General features: G+C 37.1%; 1 protein-coding gene across 3 annotated transcripts in view; it reads left to right on the top strand.

The window, feature by feature from the left end:
- The window catches only part of dlgap1a (discs, large (Drosophila) homolog-associated protein 1a), a 126,521-nt gene that overhangs the window by 66,459 nt on the left and 39,082 nt on the right, over window positions 1-20,980 (top strand). For all 3 annotated transcript variants that reach the window (XR_013203692.1, XM_077229415.1, XM_077229424.1), the window contains exon 3: window positions 14,862-15,926. Coding sequence is in view for 2 of the 3 variants with exons in the window: in XM_077229415.1 (XP_077085530.1) it covers window positions 14,934-15,926 (993 nt within the window). In the remaining variant the exon portion in view is untranslated. The remainder of the gene's footprint in view (window positions 1-14,861; window positions 15,927-20,980) is intronic.

The following is a 20,980-nucleotide window of genomic DNA, read 5'->3' on the forward strand; positions in this document are numbered from 1 at the left end:
ATCCAAGGCTATAAAAATATACTCAATATTGGAGGGGACTCCCATATATGGATGGAAGTGTTCTTGCACTATTCCCAAATAATTATGTCTATATTATGCATCTCTACAAATGTTACTTTTAACCATTTTAAAATGGCACTATGTTAAGATTGTGGTTGTCATGTTATGCTTGGAATACGATTTAGCAATTAAGTAAATTAAATATTCCAATGAACAATCTTTACTAGAAAAGTATCAGCCAAGTGATGTAAGTTTAAAGCTGTGGTTTTAGATTTTGTTAAAGTAAGATGGAGCCAAGCAGGGAACCATTTCAAAAGGCTTTAAACCAGCGATTCTCAAAGTGTGGGGCGCGCCCCACTGGTGGGGAATAGAGACGTGACAGGTGGGGCATGCCAAACGGGAGCAAATTTTTCTTTTTATGCCTTTATATCTTTATTGGTTTATTCGTTTGGCGAGTCCGCATCGTCAACTTCATCTTTGCAGCGACACAGAAAACACCAGATTATTATTAAACAATTCAATGTCTCCTTGCTATTTTTTACACATTCATAATCATTACTTTTGCCGGTTCTATGTGGCAAGCTTTATGCTTGCGCTTGTGTGCTTGAGTGCGGCAATATAACGCTCATTATCTTATATAGCCTATTTAAGTAATTAAATCAATATAAAGGGCCGATTTGTCCACTAATGGCTTAAATGAACAACTACTAGTCGACTAGAAAAAAAAATATTTGACACACCTGCACTTTTATTTTCTCTATTTTTTAATTTCTTGCAAGTTATGACACAGCTGCACTTTTATTTTATTTTATTTTGCACTTTTGTTACTATACTGATACTACTTGTTACTTCAATAAATTGGAACATTTTAAGCTTGTTGCGTATTTCATTAGCGTTGGGGCGATGGGGGCAGATGTGGCTTGAAAATTCCCCCTTGTCCAAAGTGGTGAATGACCGAAAAAGTTTGAGAACCACTGCTTTAAACCATGGGTGTCCATTCCAATCCGGCTGCTGGAGGGCCACTGTCCTGCAGAGTTTAACTCCAACCCAAATTAAATGCACTTTAATCAGCTAATCAAGGTATTTTAGGCATACTAGAAACGTCCACGCAGGTGAGCTAAACTATGCAGGATAGTGGCCCTCCAGGACAGAGTTTGGACAACCCTGATTTAAACTGTCACAACCCCGTTTTCAATATCTCAGTGGGATCATTGATAGTCAGGTAAGTCAACATATAGATCCTTAGAAGCATGCTCCATTCATTTAGTGCAGATACAGGCATTATAGTATGTGACAATCAGAGTAGATTCATTTACAATGATTATCCTGCATGGCTTCACAATTCAATGCTTAGAAAACGCTACGATAAAAGACAGAACCCACCTGAGGAATACCACACCATTGGGGTTTTTGTTCTTATTCAGCTGCATAATCTCCCTTATCACTCCACATAGTTGCTTAGAAATCCAATCCAAAAGCATTTTAATTATCCTTATTTAAATGCTTGCAGTCATTAAAAGGTCATTTAGCAGTTTGAAAACCCAGTGGTGTGCCCTTTCCTTTAGTAAGTTCAGGAGAGGTCATCGCTTGCTACACTAAACAAAGGGTGATGTTATTGAGCCGCATCAAACAATAAAAGCCAAATGAACATATGACTGTAATTTAGAGAACTTAAACATGTTGCAGAAGAGTCTGTCCCTGACACTGCACCGTGTCCGTGATAATCATGTTTTATCTCATATTACAAATGTATGCTGTTCTTTAAGTTATATCCTCGTAAATTTGGTCAGTAAGTAAACAATCATAAAGTGCCATGGCTGTGGCTGTAGTGAAGTGCACAACGGAGTAATGAACAAAACAGTATTAAGAACTTTTTTATTAACGGTATTAATTAATTAATTAGTTTTACTAATTAGTTTCTTTAAAAATATATACATATTTAAATTTAATTACATACGTAATTATAAGTACTTTTCAATAATTAAAAGTAAAAAACTTAAATAAATAAAATGTTATGTTAAGATTTTTAAATGAACTAAAATAGCTTCAAAACAAAAGCAAGTAGCCTATTAAATAAAAAGAGTATCTGGATGTTTTTTTTTCTTTTCAATAACTGTGTGATTGTCCTCTTTACTGTTGTTTATTATGATGACATCATAGACAGTGGGAGATCTAATAAGCTGCATTTACACCAATGCAGAGATCTCTTTTTAAATATAAGATGTGGTTTGTCCTGTCCGTTTAATCCTTAAGACATAACTGACCGTGATTACCTTAATTTTGTGTCATAAAAGCATTTTGAGATGCACATTTAACTACATACACGGAGTCGCACACACACAGTTACATGCGCGAGCACTCTTCACAAAGCACGCATGAGTATTTGAAATTGAAAGCAGCCTTCTGTTAGTGAGTGTCATATTTTTAATATATAAGCCCACTACATTCCAAATGACATAAATGATGCCTTCGTAGAGCATTTGTAAAAAAAATAACAGCGGGCGAGACCAACTCATTGCCAGTTTTGGGTAAGTTACTCAAAAAAGTAATCCACTACAAATTACTAATTACTACTTTAAAATTGTAATTTGATTACATTACTGATTACTGCATGTAAAAAGTAATCAGATTACTAATTACTTTACTTTCAAGTTACTTTGAAAACCTATTAAAACTACAAGAATACACTACAAAGTGAAACTCAGTTCTTTCCGTAATTTAATATTGCAGAATACAGACATCCCAAGTCTCCTGGAAGTTCCGGGAGTCTCCCGCATGTTGATAGCGGCTCCCTGATGCCCGCAAATTAGTTCAAATCTCCCGGAATCTAGAGCGAGCGAGAAAGAGCGCGCATGCGAGACTGAAGAGAGGGCTGTTTCTCAATATGTTCTTGTGGACTTGTGAAACGTCATCAGTCACTGCCCAAGTACTGTTCCAATTCAGAGTTCACATCTAGCCAAGTCCAGTTCAAGACCACTGATGTGTTCCTGATCCGCCTTTTACCCAGGATGCATCGAGAGGTGACTTTAACTTTGAAGCCTATTAGAGAGCTGACTTATGTTTGACTGAACTGTTTGCTTTATTTCTAATTGTACAGATTCTTATACCTTTTAGGCTACTTATACTTTTATACTGGATATTATTGAGCATTAAAACTGACATTTAACAAAAAGAGACAGGGTTGTGTAATTTTATTTTATATGTTTTAAAATATATAGAATATTTTTTATATTTATTTTACTATACATTCTCTTCACTGAATGTACATGTATAATAAAATAAAATGACAAGTCTGTCTCTGTTAAATGTCAGTTTTAATGATCAATAATGTTTCATATTTTTAAAATGAAAACAAAAAGAAGCAGGGTTGTGTTTTATATATCGTGTTGTTATAAATATATGCAGTGAAGATAATCAATGTATGCGCACATTTGTGTGGCCATTAGCCTAATATGTATACGATTTTTTTAAATGAAAAGAGGCAGAGTTGTGTTTTATAACATATTTTGTTTTATTGTTGACGAAAAGAGGCAGAGTTGTACTTTATACCATATTTCGTTTAATTGTTGCCTGAAATATAGCTACATAAAGAGATAACCGGAGTAGCCAGAGCGGGCTGAGTGACGCGATCAAGAACGCCGCGGTTCCGTTTGCAGAATAACCGGACTCGCGTCCTCTCGTCCTCAGGAGTTCGTTCTCCTGAGTCAAACTTGGCAAGTCTGAACTACCAAGGACGAAAGTCCGAATTTTGCGTAGGTTACTATTGAGAAACGGCCAGACTGTGGTCCAAACCGTGTAGCGCTGCGTGTGTGTGTGTGTGTGTGTGTGTGCCTCATGAAGCGCGTTCTCCGGTAATTCATTAAAGCACATGCTGACGCAGCCGGCCAAACGTGATTAGAAAGGCATTTTACTAAATATTTTTTTCTTAATACATTTGTAACGCAAGTAACTTAATTTTATTGACATCAGTAACTGTAATCAAATTACATAAATTTAAAATGTAATGAGTTACATTACTGCGTTACCAAGAAAAGTAATTAGAATACAGTAACGCGTTACAGTAACGCGTTATACCCAACTCTGCTCATTGCAATCGGAACATCAAGCAAAGCACGTGTTTCCTGTGCAATGAAGCCTGTGAATGTCCTTGTAATTCGTTTCAACCTTTCCGAACGTTATGGAAGGTTCGAGTGGTGTGTGTGTGAGGATATGAAAGCAAGCAGAATACGGAAGTTCATCATGGGCGTGACATCGCTTAGATCACCTTTAACAGCAGCATTCAAGTAAGAAATGTATTCTTATTAAAGCTACTTAGGTTGTTCAATCAAGAGCAGTGAGTGAAAAAAAGACATCCAGAATGTCCTGTGAATATTTAACTAAGTTTTCTTTCATGTCTAATTGTGCTTAAACTGTCAAATACACAATGTTATGTCAAAAACACACAAAGTTCACATAAACGCAGTCTGTTATGTCTGTGAACGTAAACGGCAAGTAAAGAAATCACATGTCTATATTAGATCTGTGAATTAAAGTGAAAGCAGCGTGATATTCTGTACCTATTGCTATAGATGCTGTTAATATGAATCAAACAACAAAAGAAAAACTGAAAATCACTCACTGCTCTTGATTGAACAACTTTAGTAGCTTTAATAAGAATACATTTCTTACTTGAATGCTGCTGTTAAATGCTCTGCGAGGAGATAACCATGGCAGACTGTACAGTACAGCTCACTCAGAGCGGGGTCTATGCTAATAGGGCAGAGTCCGTCAGCAGTCGTGAGTATGTGACGTCACATGACATAGAAACCGCAAACGGATTATTCTGAGACACTGCTTATGATTTATGGGGATTAAAAAAAAGAGTGGTTGGATTTTTACCATTATAGGGTGGTTGTACACACACTGCCAACGCACATCTATGTTCAAACACCATTTGAATTTTGCATAATAGGTCCCCTTTAAATATAAAGGGGTAAAACAGTGCTTAGATTGAGAACACCATATAGCTGAAGGTTCATTCTATGAGACTCGTGCCTTTTCTAAATGTATTACTTTAAATCATATAATGTGTTTGTGTTGAAAAATTGCATTGTGCCGTCTAAAGCAAAATTTTATGTTGGCATATAGTTATCACTTCAAAAAAGTGACAGCTTTACAAGTAATGTATTCAGGGATGAATACAATGGTCTTGTTAGTGAATTTAATAGTGATATTTATACATATTTAAATGAGGGACACTAATTGCATCCAAAGTCTTTATTTGTTGGTTGCTGCTCTATAAATATATGTACTGTAATGTATATTTGTACTTTACATTGGAGCTTTAATCACCCACCTCTGTCATTTCTATTTTTCTTCATTGCAATTATTATTATTATTATTTATTTTGTTGTGCGTATCAGTTGTCTGCCATAGCTCAGAGTACATTGTTGATAATAAATAGTTAACAATAGAGTGGATTAAGTTGTTCTCAAATAAATTAGTTACTAAATAAATGACAAATATTGTGCTATATGTAGAACTCAGACATGGCTTACAATAACTTGGTGTAATAACTTATGTATTAACATTTAATGCATTCTAGATTTAAGTGTTTTCCTGTGCCATTTTGTAGTAAATGCGATACAGAATACTAAATTAAAAATGTGTTTTAAAAAGATTTCCATCCATCCATCCATCCATCCGATTTTGTTTTTACTTTAAGTCCCTTAATTATTCTCATCTGGCTATTTTTAACCCTTTCAAAATAATAAAGACATTCACTATAAAAATAAAGACGAAATCTGAAGCCATCAAACCTATCCCACAGTTTCTTTCCACATCCCCTCTAAACACAACCCCTCGTTTCCCACAGCTGGCACTGTCCTGTGATGAAATCCATGCAATGCAATTTTCCGGATAACTAGTTTTAATCAGCTAATGCCAATGTTTTGCAGACATGACATTGAAACCATTCAGCTATAAAAGGGAAATAACTCTTATTTATAACTCCAACATTTTTACATAATTACCTCTGTATTCTTTTCTACTGCATTTTCATTCAGTGCATGAAAAGAGCATCAAATCATTTTGATGTACAGAATAATTTTCATGTACTGTCTAATATTTTTGTTTTTAGAATAATTCTAATTTTGTAAGAATTTATTATAATATTAATTTTGTGGTTATGTGTGTGACTATTTCTACTACAGCTGTCTCAGATTTAACAGTACTTCAGAGGTCAATTAATTCAATTCGATTTGATTTTAATATTAAATGTTGTTTTTCTAGAATGTTCATTGGTGTTTTCCCAGATGCCAGTGCCTTATGGAGTCATGCTCAGGCTGTTTTTAAAAGGAGCCGAAATGTTTTGTAGAAGGACTGCAGCAATTTATATTAAAACCATCTGTTACCATGGTGACATTCACCCCTCATCTTTTGAGATATTTCTAGAACGTATTTGTGCACATACACACTGAATTCAGTTCTAAATGTAACTACACATTATATTACCTAACAACTGTATGGAATGTACTGATCTTTTTTTATCATGCCTATATCAGTTTATAAGTCTGAATTGCGAACACAAAAGGTTAAAGCACTGCACTGTCACATATCAGGGCTTATACATGGTGCAACATTACCCAAAAACTGAGAGTCAATATGAAAGGCTTAAAAGAGTTTTACCAAGGCCTACATGACGTAGAAAAATCTTGCCAGGCAAGCAAGATCTAATCTAAAATATACAGTATACTGATTTGAAGGCAACCAACCTTAAAATGTGCTTTAAATGTGCTTTAAATACATTTTTTATTTAAGTAAATTCAAATAGTCTAATTTTTAGTCAGGGTTTGGGTTCAGGTAGAAATAGGGATGACAATTCTGCCATATCATGTCATTCCAAACCTGTATGACTTTATTTCTTTTGAGAAACTCAAGAAACTTTCAATACTGGTCGGTCACTCTTTTTCATGAAGTCACAGTGAACGAGGAGACTAGACCTTTTGAGCTCGCAAAAGCACCTTAATATTACTTGTGCAATATATTGCAAACTCTTTAAGCCATATAATAGCTTTGTCAGAGTTAAATTTAAAAGGATATATCACCTTCGTAATTTTCTCACTTGTTCTAAAGCTGTATGACTTTCTTTCCATTGTAGAAAATAAAATATATTTTGAGAAATTTTAATTCTTCATATAGAGGAAGTCAATGGTCATCAAAACGGTTTGGCTATACCAGCATTCTTCAAAATGTCTTCTTTTGTGTTCCGCAAACAGGTTTATAACGACATGAGGGTGCGTATATCATTTTTTTTTTTTTTTTTTGGTGAATTATTCCTAAAAGTCATTTTTTCACTGATAATCTCTTCTGAGTAAAATTATCAGACCGTTTTGTGAACAGATTCATTCAAACAAATTGACTCCAAGGAATTCGTTCACAATTGGACAAGTCCGCCTTTCCTTATGAATTCAAAGTGATACGTTTTTGGTGAGTTCCTCATATAAAACTATTGCATGGCTTCAGAAGACTTGGACTATAATGCTAATAAGATTAAAGCTTCAGTTCCTCATTTGCTTTCATTACAAGATTGGCCAGAATATTCTTCAGTATATTACAGTTTCGAATAACCGTCAGTGCAAGATTGGTGTAGTTACAGCATCTGCCAGTGGGGGCCAACAATTTAAAACATTGACCCCTCAACTGCACCTGAACTCTTTGGGGGATCTATTAAACATGGTTCACAAAATAGCTTGTACGATATAAAAGACCCACAAGTGAATCCATAGTCTACAGAGTCACATCTGGCTATGACACATGACCTTTCCCGACTTACGAAATGCAGGCCTATGAAAATCAGATCCTTCTGACAGCTAATGAGCATTACACCACGTCTTCTCTCTCTCTCTCTCTCTCTCTCTCTCTCTCTCTCTCTCTCTCTCTCTCTCTCTCTCTCTCTCTCTCTCTCTCATTCCCTCTGCTTCTCTGATTCATGCGTGGGAAGAGAGGAAATCTATTCAAGTTGAGTTTATTTTTGTCTCGCAGGAAGTCTGCAAACAGAGGCTCTTGAGTCACCGAAATGCACAATAGGCCTTTGCTTCGATTCAGTAGCTCTGCCATCCTCACTCACTACAGCTAAAGCTGTGCCAATTGATTGCACAAGTCTTGGTACTAAAACCCTCTTCTCTTGGCACAATAACAAAAAAAAACTAAACTAAAGGATAACTAGTACAACATGATTTGTCATAAGGTTAGCTCCCATTTCATAGATAATTATGAACGTTTTTTTCTTTTCTTGCATTATTATTGATCATAACTAATGCGTTTGTTCTCGTAGGCTAATCCGTTTTCTTTAAACAATGTATAAATGTCAGATGGATATTGTGTTATGAACAGATCAAATTTCAGTCTATTATTGTGGTCCTTGGTATGCTATCAATCATGCTGCCTCTAAGGGTATACCACCAGACCTGGATCAATATCGCATTTTTATCGGCTCATCATTCTCTGCATGGTCACGTGTGTCACTATAGTGAGTGTGTATGAGCATGTATGTCCATGTTGATCATCGCTATATTGGTATGTGCCCCTCCATCCGTCTGTAACTGATAAATGAGCAATTGAGGACAGTCAAGGCTCTCGTTTCCTGCTGAAAGCACTGTTTTGAAGGCCACAGGCATTCAAGACCGAAAGGAGACAGACAGACGGATAGAGAGGTGGGTGGATGGCGATGAAAGTGGCTGGCAAGGGGTAGACAGGGGTCATGGATCTTTCTGGGGTTTGACTCAGGAATCCAAAAGAGAAGTGGTGATGGACGACATCTCCTGAAGCGGAACAGAGAGACACATTATCACTTGTGCTTTCGGTCATCGTTTGACCTATTGTACGTTTATGTTGTACTTCATAGTTCTTTTGTATTTCTCCTTGGAAGGTTTTTTAAAATTTATATATATATATATATATATATATATATATATATATATATATATATATATATATATATATATATATATATATATATATATTGTCATGAACACTTATGTTATGAATGTTGGTCTGAATGTTTTATTATACACAGTTGTAATTATTTCCTCACTGGCAAGTGGCTCGGAAAGTGTGGGAAAAGTGTTGGCTCTCCATTTCGTTTGTGGATGCCCACAACCACAGCATTAAATCAGGGGAAAAACACACCAGTTCATCATCATAGTATTCCCATTCTATCACAACCGGTGCCTGTACGAAAGCTCAGAGTCAGCTGTGATTTCAAGCATCACCAAGATACTTGAAACTGTTTGGAGTAACTGTAGGGTAAGTGCTAATTGCTTCATTAATGACCAAACACATAATGTGCAGATCACATTTTATCCCAAAAATCATATGAAAAATGTTATATTTTGCATATGAAACATGGAGGCTCTTTTTTTTTATAAGTTTTGTCTGTAGTGACACTATTTTATTAAACATACTGTGTGTGTGTGTGTGTGTGTGTGTGTGTGTGTGTGTGTGTGTGTGTGTGTGTGTGTGTATATATATATATATATACATTTTTTTTTTTTGATATAATTTTTTTAATGTTTTTGCCCATCTGTAAAGCCACTGTGAGGCGACCCTTTTCCCTCAGAGACTAATTATTCATGCTGTGTAACCTCTCTCATTAATACTCACAAAAAAGCCAGATGGACATTTTGCCATGCAAGACTGCAGTAATCAAATTTTTTGTCACCTATAAAAATATGGCCCAACTTTCCGGCACGAGTTCCACTCATAATGCTATAGAACACAATGGAATCAGGTTTCCATAATACAGTATTATTGTGAATCACAGAGTTGCGAAACAAAGAGCCATGCAGAGGGGATTTCTTTAAGACTGCAAGGGCTTTCCCAATAATATGAAAAAAATGATTGTCAAATATGTTAAATTGTATTGACTAAAAATGCGTTAGAACACGTTCATCTCAAAGACGAGTTTGTTCAGAATCGGCTACATATAGCAGGTCGGCTGACTCGATTTTCTTCTCATACATTCCCATAGCGTCACAGTGCATTTCGCTGTTGAAGCCTAGCGTCCATTGACTTCAATGGGGCTGCTTTGCACAGTTTCTTTCAGTGCTTCGAAACTAGACGGCCATTGGATAAATGCTGCGATTATGTCCCGCCCATGGACGGTCAGCGTCTCTGGGGTGAATGGAGGAGTGGCCTGGACTCCAGGCTTCTGCTTGATGATTGGAGGGTCTGTCGGAAGACCGCGTCTCCTTTTGATTGACAGCTATTCGAGCTCAGTCCCATTGTGGATTTTGCAAGTGTAGTCGAAAGACAAACTGCTGCAACCTATTTCTTGGTATTTGCTTGGCGAAATTGCTAGCCAGTTTTCATCATACATTTCACACAATTATACACAACATTCCTTGTTTCAGTTTAACCAAAGTCCCACATTTCCTCCGTTAAGTTTAATATCTTTTTTTTAGATCGTTTGTTCATTCATTCATTCATTCATTCATTCATTCAGTAGGCTAGGCTAGCTAGGCTATAAATAAATGGACAATTTTTATGATGTAGGCCGAAAATGAGCTTCCCCTCTTTGAAAGACCAGCAGCTGCCACTGGTGCCATGGTATTCTTTTTTATGTGTTGCAATACACTTACTTGTAAGTATGTCTTATTAATTCTAGTTGTGTTTTTCTATTAACAGTTCCTATTATAAGTTCTATGTTGTTGCTACAATGTAAACAAAGGGCAAAGCTTAGCCTCCACTCGTCTGCTAGCCAACATTATTGTTGATGTAAGTCTGTTCACCTTTGGAAAATTATCCATGGGTTTGTGATTGATTACTGTTTGTATTACCATAGTTTTCCGACAAATATCATGTGTAAATTTTTTTTTTTTAAAACATACCACTCTGAAACATCATGTGAATCCATGCTTGCAAAGTCCATGGTTGAAATTCCTTCTGGTCGATCCTCTTGTTTGTTAACATTCTTTAGTCTGAATCAGGCTTGAATTGGTTTTAACTTGATGCCATTCTTAAAAATTACACCAGAGAAGAACTCGCTGTTTTTTCATTGGTTTCACAGGAAAATAATCTTTGAATATGGAATTTTAGTGATCAATGATGAGTTTTAAGGGATAAAATTCTTGACTACAGGGAGACTTTAAAATGAAATGCATTCCTGTTATGGAAAGCATTCTTCAGTGGCACATGATTCTTCAGAAATCATTCTAATATGCTGATTTTCTGCTAAAGAAAGATTTCTCATTATTATCAATATTGAATAAAGTTGTGCTGCTTCATTTGTATTTATTTTTTTAAACCGTGAAACTTTTTCTGGTTTTATTTTATACATACACACGTGTGTGTGTGTGTGTGTGTGTGTGTGTGTGTGTGTGTGTGTGTGTGTGTGTGTGTGTGTGTGTGTGTGTGTGTGTGTGTGTGTGTGTGTGTGTGTGTGTGTGTGTGTTTGTGTGTGTTTATGTTGTGTATATACACTACGTTGGAAAAACAACACTGAGGGACAAAACTGGTGTCATGACACTACAGTCTTATGAATGGTATTGTAGAATTCATGTGGGGAAGGTGGGTGGCAGGTGTTAGTCTCCATTAGAAAGCTTTTACAGGGAATCACATCATGGCCAATCCACACTCCACCTGTCAAAATGACCTATTTACCTTGCAAACGGAATACAATTCCAGGACGTGAGCTACAGGAGCTGTTAAGTTTTTCTCATTTGGTGTCTTTCCAGAGATGACTGAGGGGAATGGCTTTATTAAGATGTGTGTAGCATTAGTATTTCATTTTTATATGTACAGTAGAATGAGGGCACGCATTATGGAATAGTCCACAAAGTGCTTTCCTATTATCTGTGAATGTTTGCGGCAAATATAATTCATTAGTTCAATATTTTTATAGTTGATTTGAAATTGTGGTGATTAATAACTGCCAATTGCAGAGCTTTTTCAAAACATGCCTAACAATTGTACACTCTCGCACTACTCTAGTATCACACTGATAAATAATGTTTTACTGAGCATCACACACGCATGCATTAGTTTCATTATCGATATCATGCTCAGAACTAAGTGCTGAATTCAGAGTTTCTAAGATAAAAGCAGATGCTCTTTAAGCTGGCCTTTTGGACACTCAAAGACTTATGGAGTAAGAAGAACACTTGGCTCAAAAATATCACTTTTTTGGCAATATCCTTGATTTTTTCCATTCCATTTTTTTTTTCTCGTGGAATAAATTTCTAATTCACACATAACTTAACGACTTAAATACAACATTATCTATTCACATCCAACACTACTACTGTAAAAGTTTGTGCAAAAATTGTAGACAGAGATTAAAGTTAAAATTAAAATTGTGGTTAAATAGGTTACTAGAAATAAAATATGAAAAAAAATTCGAATTAAAAATAGATTATTTATTCATATAGAAATGTGTGATAAATATATACTGCATTTTTACCGTTGATAATAATAATGTTTCTTGAATTTTCTGAAGTATAATTTAACACTGAAGACTATAGAGTAATGACTGCTGAAAATTCAATGAATTACTTTTTAAGATATATTAAAATAGTGAATAAATACATATAAATATTTAAAATTGTAAAAATATACCACAATATTGCTGCTTTGTTTTGGTCATAGACTATATATATATTTTTATATCATTTTTCTTGTATCTAGAAAGAGTTATGTACAGACTGTTATGTACATGGACTGTGAATGATGTGTATCTGGTTGATAGTGTGAATTGGATGGATGATGTTGGAGTAAAGGACATTCACACTGCCAGTGTGAACCTGTTAGAACCAGTGGCTTTGCAATTGTCTGTCTAAAGATTTAGTGTAAATGGGTTCCTCTCTTCGTGTGTGTGTGTGTGTGTGTGTGTGTGTGTGTGTGTGTGTGTGTGTGTGTGTGTGTGTGTGTGTGTGTGTGGCATGTAGTTGTTTGAGATCTGTGAAATTTGCACTCCTAGTTGCAACTGCCCACTCCCATTAGACTGTCACAAGACCCAATAATAACCTCTCTAATAACAGGCTTGGTTCTCTCTGTCTCTCTCTCTCTCTCTCTCTCTCTCTCTCTCTCTCTCTCTCTCTCTCTCTCTCTCTCTCTCTCTCTCTCTCTTCTCTCTCTCTCTCTCTCTCTCTCTCTCAGAACAAATGTTCTTCTTCATATACAACGTCACACAATTAGTGTGGCTGAATGAGGATATGCTCACCATCTGCAGTTAGCCACATTTGGCTGGGTGTTTTACAAAAAGCCCAGAGTTTTTACCAAATTAGAATGACGACGTTGTTCACATGAGTGATTCAGCTACATCGCATAGCTGACAAAATGGTTTATCCCAGCTATTTTTTTGTGTGTGATAGCCTTTGATTTTTGTGAACTTATAGCAAGCAATTGCAGGGTGTGAGCTTTCCAAGAAGAGCCTTGGTGAAAGCCAGAGCTCTTACATCTGAAAAGACATCGGTATAAATAGGAAAATGCGATTTTCTCAAATCAGTGGTTCTAAGAGTAATGATCAGGCTTCATGTAACATTGAATTAGTGCTCCAGTAGTCATAGTGCTACCTGGTGTCCCATCAGGCTCATCTCGCACTGATCTTATTGAATGTGACAGAGAACAGCTGAATGAGTAGTATGCTCGGGGTTGTACAGACTACTCAAGTCGTTTGGTTTGGCGATTAGTCAACACATTGTGTTGACTGTATAAAAATTGAGCTGTTCTGTCTGGTTTTATCAATAATATCATTCTCGAAACAAAAAATAAAATGTGTGTGTATTATCTTTAATATATATGAAATGAGATAAATATTTTAATGCTTTAACAGTTCAATCACGGGCAATCATTGTTTGAAAGTTTTAAAAAAAGTTTTTAAAATAAGTTAACTCTGAGAGCTCCGAAGGATCTATGCAGTTTCCTCTTGAATATGCTGAAAGGCAACTTCATTGTGATTCTCGGTACAACTTTCCTTTTTACATTGTCTGTCTATCATCTAAATTTTAGCTTTCTTCCCCTCCCTCTGAGAAGGACAGAAAAGTATGTCAAGACTTCTCAGCCTTGAATAATCCTTTCAAGTACTGTCAGACAAAAAAGCATTTTGAAAGCCTGACTGTTGCTGGGTAATGTCAGACACAGATGTTCATTGCACTAAGAGGGTATTTGATCAGATCAGCTCTGCTTGGTTAGGTTAGGGTATATATTGTTTCATGTAAAGTGATTGTGGTTGCACTTTGCATAACACAGGAACAAGGCCATTTATTGAACTGTTTTTGCTGATAGCATGGTTTGATGACTAATAAGAGAATCAAAGATAAAGAAAGGAAAAATCTTTTTAAAAAAACTTTAGAACGTGTTTAGGATATTGGTTTTATATGTTTTTAAAAACGTGACACCATTTTCTTACACCTGAAATGTATTTGAACATCGCATCTTAAAGATGATTTTTAGTTTTCAATGTTTTTAATTTTTTTAAGTTAATATAAGTATTTTTGCATCACATTTTAGAATTTGAATTAACCTTGCCTTGTCATAAAAAATGTTGAATTATCTAACATTTTGAAGATTGCTTGTTGACCTTGACACATTCATGAGGGTTTGCAGGGGTCATCTCTATATCATTTCCTGTTTTGTTTTTCTGCGTGGTTCTGCAATTTGGTCTCACCACAAATGTATTTGATTTGACGAACAAATGGTTTTCATATCTAAAAAGATTATATATTATAAAATATATAATTTTTTTCTAAGTAATTTCTGAATAAATTCATAGATTTTGACAAACAAAAAAGAGCATCCTGTCCTTGACTCACAGAACAAAACACTTGAAAAGATTCCCCCAGTGTACTCATGGTCGTTTATGTCTTTCTATGTATTCCCTGCAGACCATCAGGTCACTTTGGAGCCGTACTGCGTGTGGATGCCTCCGACCCTCGCTGGATGATTCCATCTCTGTGATGAAAGGCTTATCCAGCAGCCGCAGCCACCACCACGTGGTGACCTGTGACACCTCTTTTGATTCAATGGGTCACCACTTGGACCACAAGCCCTACCTCATCAGCCAGATTGACAGCCCCAACCCAGCCGACCATTCTTACTACTCCCAGAGAAGCCCCTACCAGCCTGACTGCGTAGTGCCTTACGGGACCTTCCCCCGCCGACACTACAGCTCTCAGCATGAGCTCAAGGATGAGACTGCTGTGGTTCCTTACACCGGCGGAGGGGTTCCAGCCAACAAGGGCCAACAGCGTCTCCCCATTGCACTGTTGGATCAGTTTGACCGCCAACTCCCAGTGCCTCGGGACGGCTATCACACACTACAGTACAAGCGTGCCGCCGCAGCCTTGGAGCAACGGAGCGACAGCCCTGGTCGAATCCGGCACTTGGTGCACTCCGTTCAGAAGCTATTCACCAAGTCCCACTCGCTAGAGGGCCCACACCACGGTCATGGTCACGGCAAGGGCAGCATCAACGGAGGCAAGGCCAGTCCTGATGGAGAACCCCCTGCTATCCGGCACCGCAAGCGCAGCAAGAGCCGGGAGCGCTGCAAGTCGGCTGAGCCCAAGAACCGGACACCACCTTCCGGCTACTGGAGCTCGGATGACTTAGAACGCGAGGCCTGCCTGTTTCACCATGGACCACCAGGCGTCATGACCATGGGCCGTCACCCGGATAAGTCGCAGTCACAGTACTTTCTGGAGGCCTACAACACCATCAATGACCAGGCGCTTAAAAACTCCCGCAGCAACAACGATTTGGGCAAGTGCTCGACGTGCACAAGCATCCCGCTGAGCGTGGACGCCTCACAGCTCGTGAAGAAGAGCTCGTGGTCGTCCTCTCTCACGGTGAGCAGAGCACGTCAAGTCTACCAGAAGGCCTCGGTAAATGTAGATAAGGCTCTAGTGAAAGCAGAGGCTTGTCAGCAGGAGCGCTCATGCCAATTCTTGCAGGTATGCAAAAAGCCTTTCGATTCTCCCCTACACCCACATGCTCGCCTAACCCACCTCCACCTTTCCACCACCCCTCCTCTTCTTCCTCCTCCACCACTGGAGAGAGCCTCCAGTTTTGATTTGAGTTCTGCCGAGAAGTAAGTGCAACCCACTAGCTGCCTTACTTTCTGTTTAGCTGACAAGCATCTGTTTGGATCCATTCAATCTCTTACTGGTATTATTTCCCTCTCTAAACCTGCAACTCACATTTTTTACTAATTGTTTTCCAAGAAATTTCTTCTTTTTTTGGGCTATTTGTGTGTATGTGTCTAGGTGGTGGGATAGGATGGTATGACTGGATGAGCAGTGTTCTTGTGGATCCATATGAGGACAATAGTCTTTATACATCAATTAGATATGTGGCTTCCCAGCAAGAAATAGCCGTCATTTCACCGTCTAGGTTAACTATAGACCCGATATAGTCCAGCTATGAGTAACACTTCTAGCCAAAATAACCTGTGAATGTTTGGTTTCATTTCTTTGACATGTTCTCTGTGTAGCCTGTGCGTCTATTCTTGGGCTATGGTTAGACGTCTATTAAATTTTAACTGACAGCCTAAATTTTGCCTTGTTTTAGCCTAGACGTCAGGGCTGTGTTTGGATGGCTATTAGACGTCTTTTTAACGCAAAAGTGCTTGCTGAGTGATTGCATAAACTGCTTAGACTGGTCTTACATGCTAGTTATACATTTTTTTGACTAGAAGAAATTCAAAACATAATACAGTACATTCTGGAAAAGGAAGTGTCTGTCCGCCCTGGTACTAATAAATAATTTATTAAATATTTAACCTGAAAAAAACTGCATTTAATTCAATTAAAATTAAAGTATAGGTATTATGGTTTTGTTTGATCGGCATTACAAACGGCTACGTCCTTGGGTCCTCAACAGGCAAGTGAATTGTTCATGACGGTGGTTGATTGGACAAGAATACCACAGAATCTCTGTTGCGCTGATACTCTGTATAACAGCCCTCTTATGATATTGCTTAAATATACTCTAGTTTGTTTGAGAGGAAGCAATTTCAAATTTTGTTTCTGTGTAATTGCTGCATCATCAGTACTTTTGTCTTTACAGGGCATGTGTCTGTTTTTAGAATGATGATTAATATTAATCAGTCAGAAATAAAATAACATATAAGTTGGGCTGAGATGGAACTCAGTGTATCTGATATTATTTGAAGTTGTTTCTATTCCTTTTGTATATAAGTCCTCAAAGTCTGATTGAACAGACAAATGAGGTAACCCGTTACGCTATACATGCATTAAATGAGCGAACTAGAAAATATCTTAAGACCACCTGCAGCGGACTGTGAATCAGAGTTTGCACGTGGGCAGCCCATACTAATTCAGAGGCTAAATTGAGCTGGCAGGATGTCACACATGTTCTCTATCATGCTCTGTCAATACAAAGAATAATTGGCATCTTTCTTCAGGGCTAAATCTGGACGCCAGTTGCCATAGTAACCGTGAGTGACAGGGCATTGCACTGTGCAGTTCTTGTTCTGAAGGTTTGTGGAAAGATTTTCGTAGACATTCAGCGAGTTCGTCAAGTTAGAATTATGTTGATTTTGTGGACTTCATACAGATATTTTGGGTTTTATGGTTTTTGAATTTGAGGTTTTGAATGTGTGTGTGTGTTTGCTTTGTATTGAAGTAAATGAATGCAGGTCTTTGCAGACATAGACATCTAGAGGGATGAGTGTTTACAATAGTGATTAATCAGTGTAGGGTTTTCAATGAACAATTATTTCAATTTTATATTTCATTACATCATTATATTCAAAGAGCAAGAAGCGATTTTTATAGAATGGCACCTGTTTCTGTGACATCTCTCCACAGTCAGATTCTTTGGCTTGACAGTCAGAATACTTTGAGGCCCTTTCTGCCTGTCAATCATTTTGTGCATTCACAGGAAAAGCCCATATATGGTAAGCCGGAAGCTGAGAGCATGGGTGGTAAAGCAGATAATTTGAGTTCAGTTGTTAGCTGGGCCATAGTGCTATCAAAATAGCCCCTGGTTTTGATCATGTTTTTCAACATTTGAAATGATATGCAGCTGCTCTTCTCAATATAATGGTCTCATCAACGGTATTATTTAGGATGGTGGTTAGTAGGGATGCATGCTTTGGTGAGGGAAAACAAATTTGGATTTTTCTGATAAAACAAAATTGTGATTGCAATTAAAATGAACTTTTTAAAGAGCTCAATATTTGCTGTCAGTTTGTAGGGCTGTACAATTTGGCCAAAAAATATGTGATTTATATGAGGGCTGTACAGTAACATATGTCGCATGGGTTACTAAAAAATCGGCCTGTGTGATAAATAAATATACCACAGTACCACGTGTGCGATTACAGTTTTGCATGTGTGTGAGACAGAGCCTCTTATTTGTGTGAAGTGAGTGCTTGTGTGCTTGTTTGTGTGTGCGGGCTGCACGATTAACCAAAATTAAATCAAAGTCATGATTTGGCTTAGTGTGATTAATACAAGTTTGAATTAAATAAGTATGCAGTATGCACAGCGTCATAACATAGCGCTTCATAACGTCAGAGTGTTTGGAATAACTTCTTTTTGTGATCTGACGTGGCTTCATATCACAGAATGAGACAGACATTGTAATATTTTATAGTATTCTACATAGTGATAAAGGCTGTCTATTAGCATTGCATTATAAATATACTTTATTATTATGAAAATACGCGAGATGTCTAGAAGAACCCAGATAAGCCATATAATGTTCCAATCGTATGCTTATTGTCTTCACGTTTCATCAGACAAAACATCTCTATCTGCTTTTTATTCTGCTACAGATACCTGAATGTTTTTGTCCATATAAGGGATTTCCTGAAACGATTTCCGTAAGTTTTATGACTTCGATGCTGTATAAATGACTGTATAAATTAGTATGACCTATACTAATAATATTGATTATTATTATTACTCAATAAATATTTCACTGTAAAATAATATATAGTAGTAACATATTTAACAATAATAATAATTGTTATAATATATAGACAACAATCTCGATGCAAGACATTGAAAACCATGGATTATGAGCTGTGCATGTGTAAAAGAACACAGTGGTGCATTTCACTCTGAAACACGCGGTGCATGAATTTCTGTAATTAAAAATGTGATTATCACAATTTTCATATCACGATTTCAGTGTTATTCTGATTAGTCATGTAGCCCTTGTAGTGAACAGCTAACAACACTTTTAAAAATGTGCTACATCAGGCTAGAATAAGTAGCTAAAGATATAAACTGAAATTCTTTTAATAAAAGGAAATGGAGGCTCTCATGTGGGACACAATCTTTCATCCCTTGAAATGATCAAGCAAAGCCCAATCTGATGTGAGGACACTGAGCCCTGTACCCAGGTCTGCTCAACAGGATTTATCCTCATTTTCTGCTCATTAGATGCGACTTGACGAAAGGCTTGTGTGGGAGTTGGTGGTATCTTTGAAGGAAGTTTTTGTGTTTGTCGAGTCTGTGAGTTTGTGTGTGGGCAAAGAACCTGTGTTAGTGGAGTCATTCTTCCTCTTACTGCCTTTTATACACTTCCTGACGTCAAGGCCAGCCGTTTCCCCAGTAACACAAGCTCTGCGGTGATTCATATAATCACAGTGAAATTCTTTAAAGTGGGATTTTCTGTCGATGCCAGCCGAGTATCTCTTTCCAGAGCTTAAAACGAACCTCCATTCAGACTGCAGTTATATCACACAGCAGTGCTTTCTGTTAGCATGATTTTTGTATGGCCTCAGAATGAGCTTGCAGTTATTTGCATTATGTCACTCTTACCCCTTTTCCACCAAAAAAGAACTGGTTCGGAACTGGTGCTGGTTCAAAGTTAGTTCGGAGTTGGTTCAACTTGCGAACCTCCTCAGAACCGGTTTGTTTTCCCACTGACTAGAGCGCCCAGCGAACGACGTCGTTACGTCACTGTGTACGTCGCCATACAGAAACGCTTGCAAGTACATTATTTTGGGATTATCTCTAACTTGTGTACCATGAAGGCTTTAAAAACAATTGAAATAAGTAAGTCTTTTAATCTTTTCATTTGATATGTAATCATTTCTGATTAGTTATGTACCTCTGTCTTGTGTCTTTTTTTCTTTCCGTTTATTTGTTCAATATTTTGACTGTTTTCTAATTTGCTTACATAATGTTTTCAATAAAAAAATAAAATTTAAAAAAAAGCTAGAAACGCTGGCGCCAACTTCAAGCATAATAATTACAATGGTGGACTACATCGTGTTTCTGCAAATGTTTCTCCTGGCTTTGCGGTCAGAAAATATGTTTAGGACACATCTAAACCCGCCTCCAGCCCCGCCGTAAGCATGACACGGTGGTAAAAGAACGGTTCTGGTTCTAGTCCAGCAAAGAGTTGGTGCCGCTTTGGAACCAGTTTTCCTGGCCGAGAACCGGTTCTTTGGCTGTCGAAACACAAAGAACCGGTTCGCGAGTAGGCACCGGCTCCGAACCGGCTCTCAAAATGCTTTGGTGGAAAAGGGGTATCTGACACTGATTTAATAATAATAATAATAATATCAATAATGAAGGGCCCATTACCAAAGTGCTGAACAGTTGCGTTTATAACATACTGGCTGGTATTTGCGTAACACTTAGTTCACAATGAGTTCACCCTTGCTTTGAGGACAAGTAATCAAATAAAGCAACTAAAATTAAAGCAGATTAGATCCTGCTTGTGTTATACAATATACCTATACAATATATAGTGTTATATATATCTGCTGACGTAGAGTTTTTACTTGATTAATTAAAAGATCAATTTAGTTGTCATAATGGAAATTGAGTCTGAGTCACTGTGCATAAAGAGTTTATTATGAACCAACTTTATACACTTACCTTTGGCACTTTGTTTTGTAATACTGCATAAGAATATCCTCTGCTTCTTGCTCTTTATTTATAACATTTTTTAAATTCTCTTTATTTTAGTTTTGCATTTTAATAATTTATTTAATGTTAGTTGAAGTTGAAGTTTTAATTGT

This window comes from Siphateles boraxobius, unplaced genomic scaffold (assembly GCF_051911475.1).
Source record: "Siphateles boraxobius isolate OS27281-9 unplaced genomic scaffold, OSU_SipBor_1 1, whole genome shotgun sequence".
NCBI classification, from domain to species: Eukaryota; Metazoa; Chordata; class Actinopteri; order Cypriniformes; family Leuciscidae; genus Siphateles; species Siphateles boraxobius.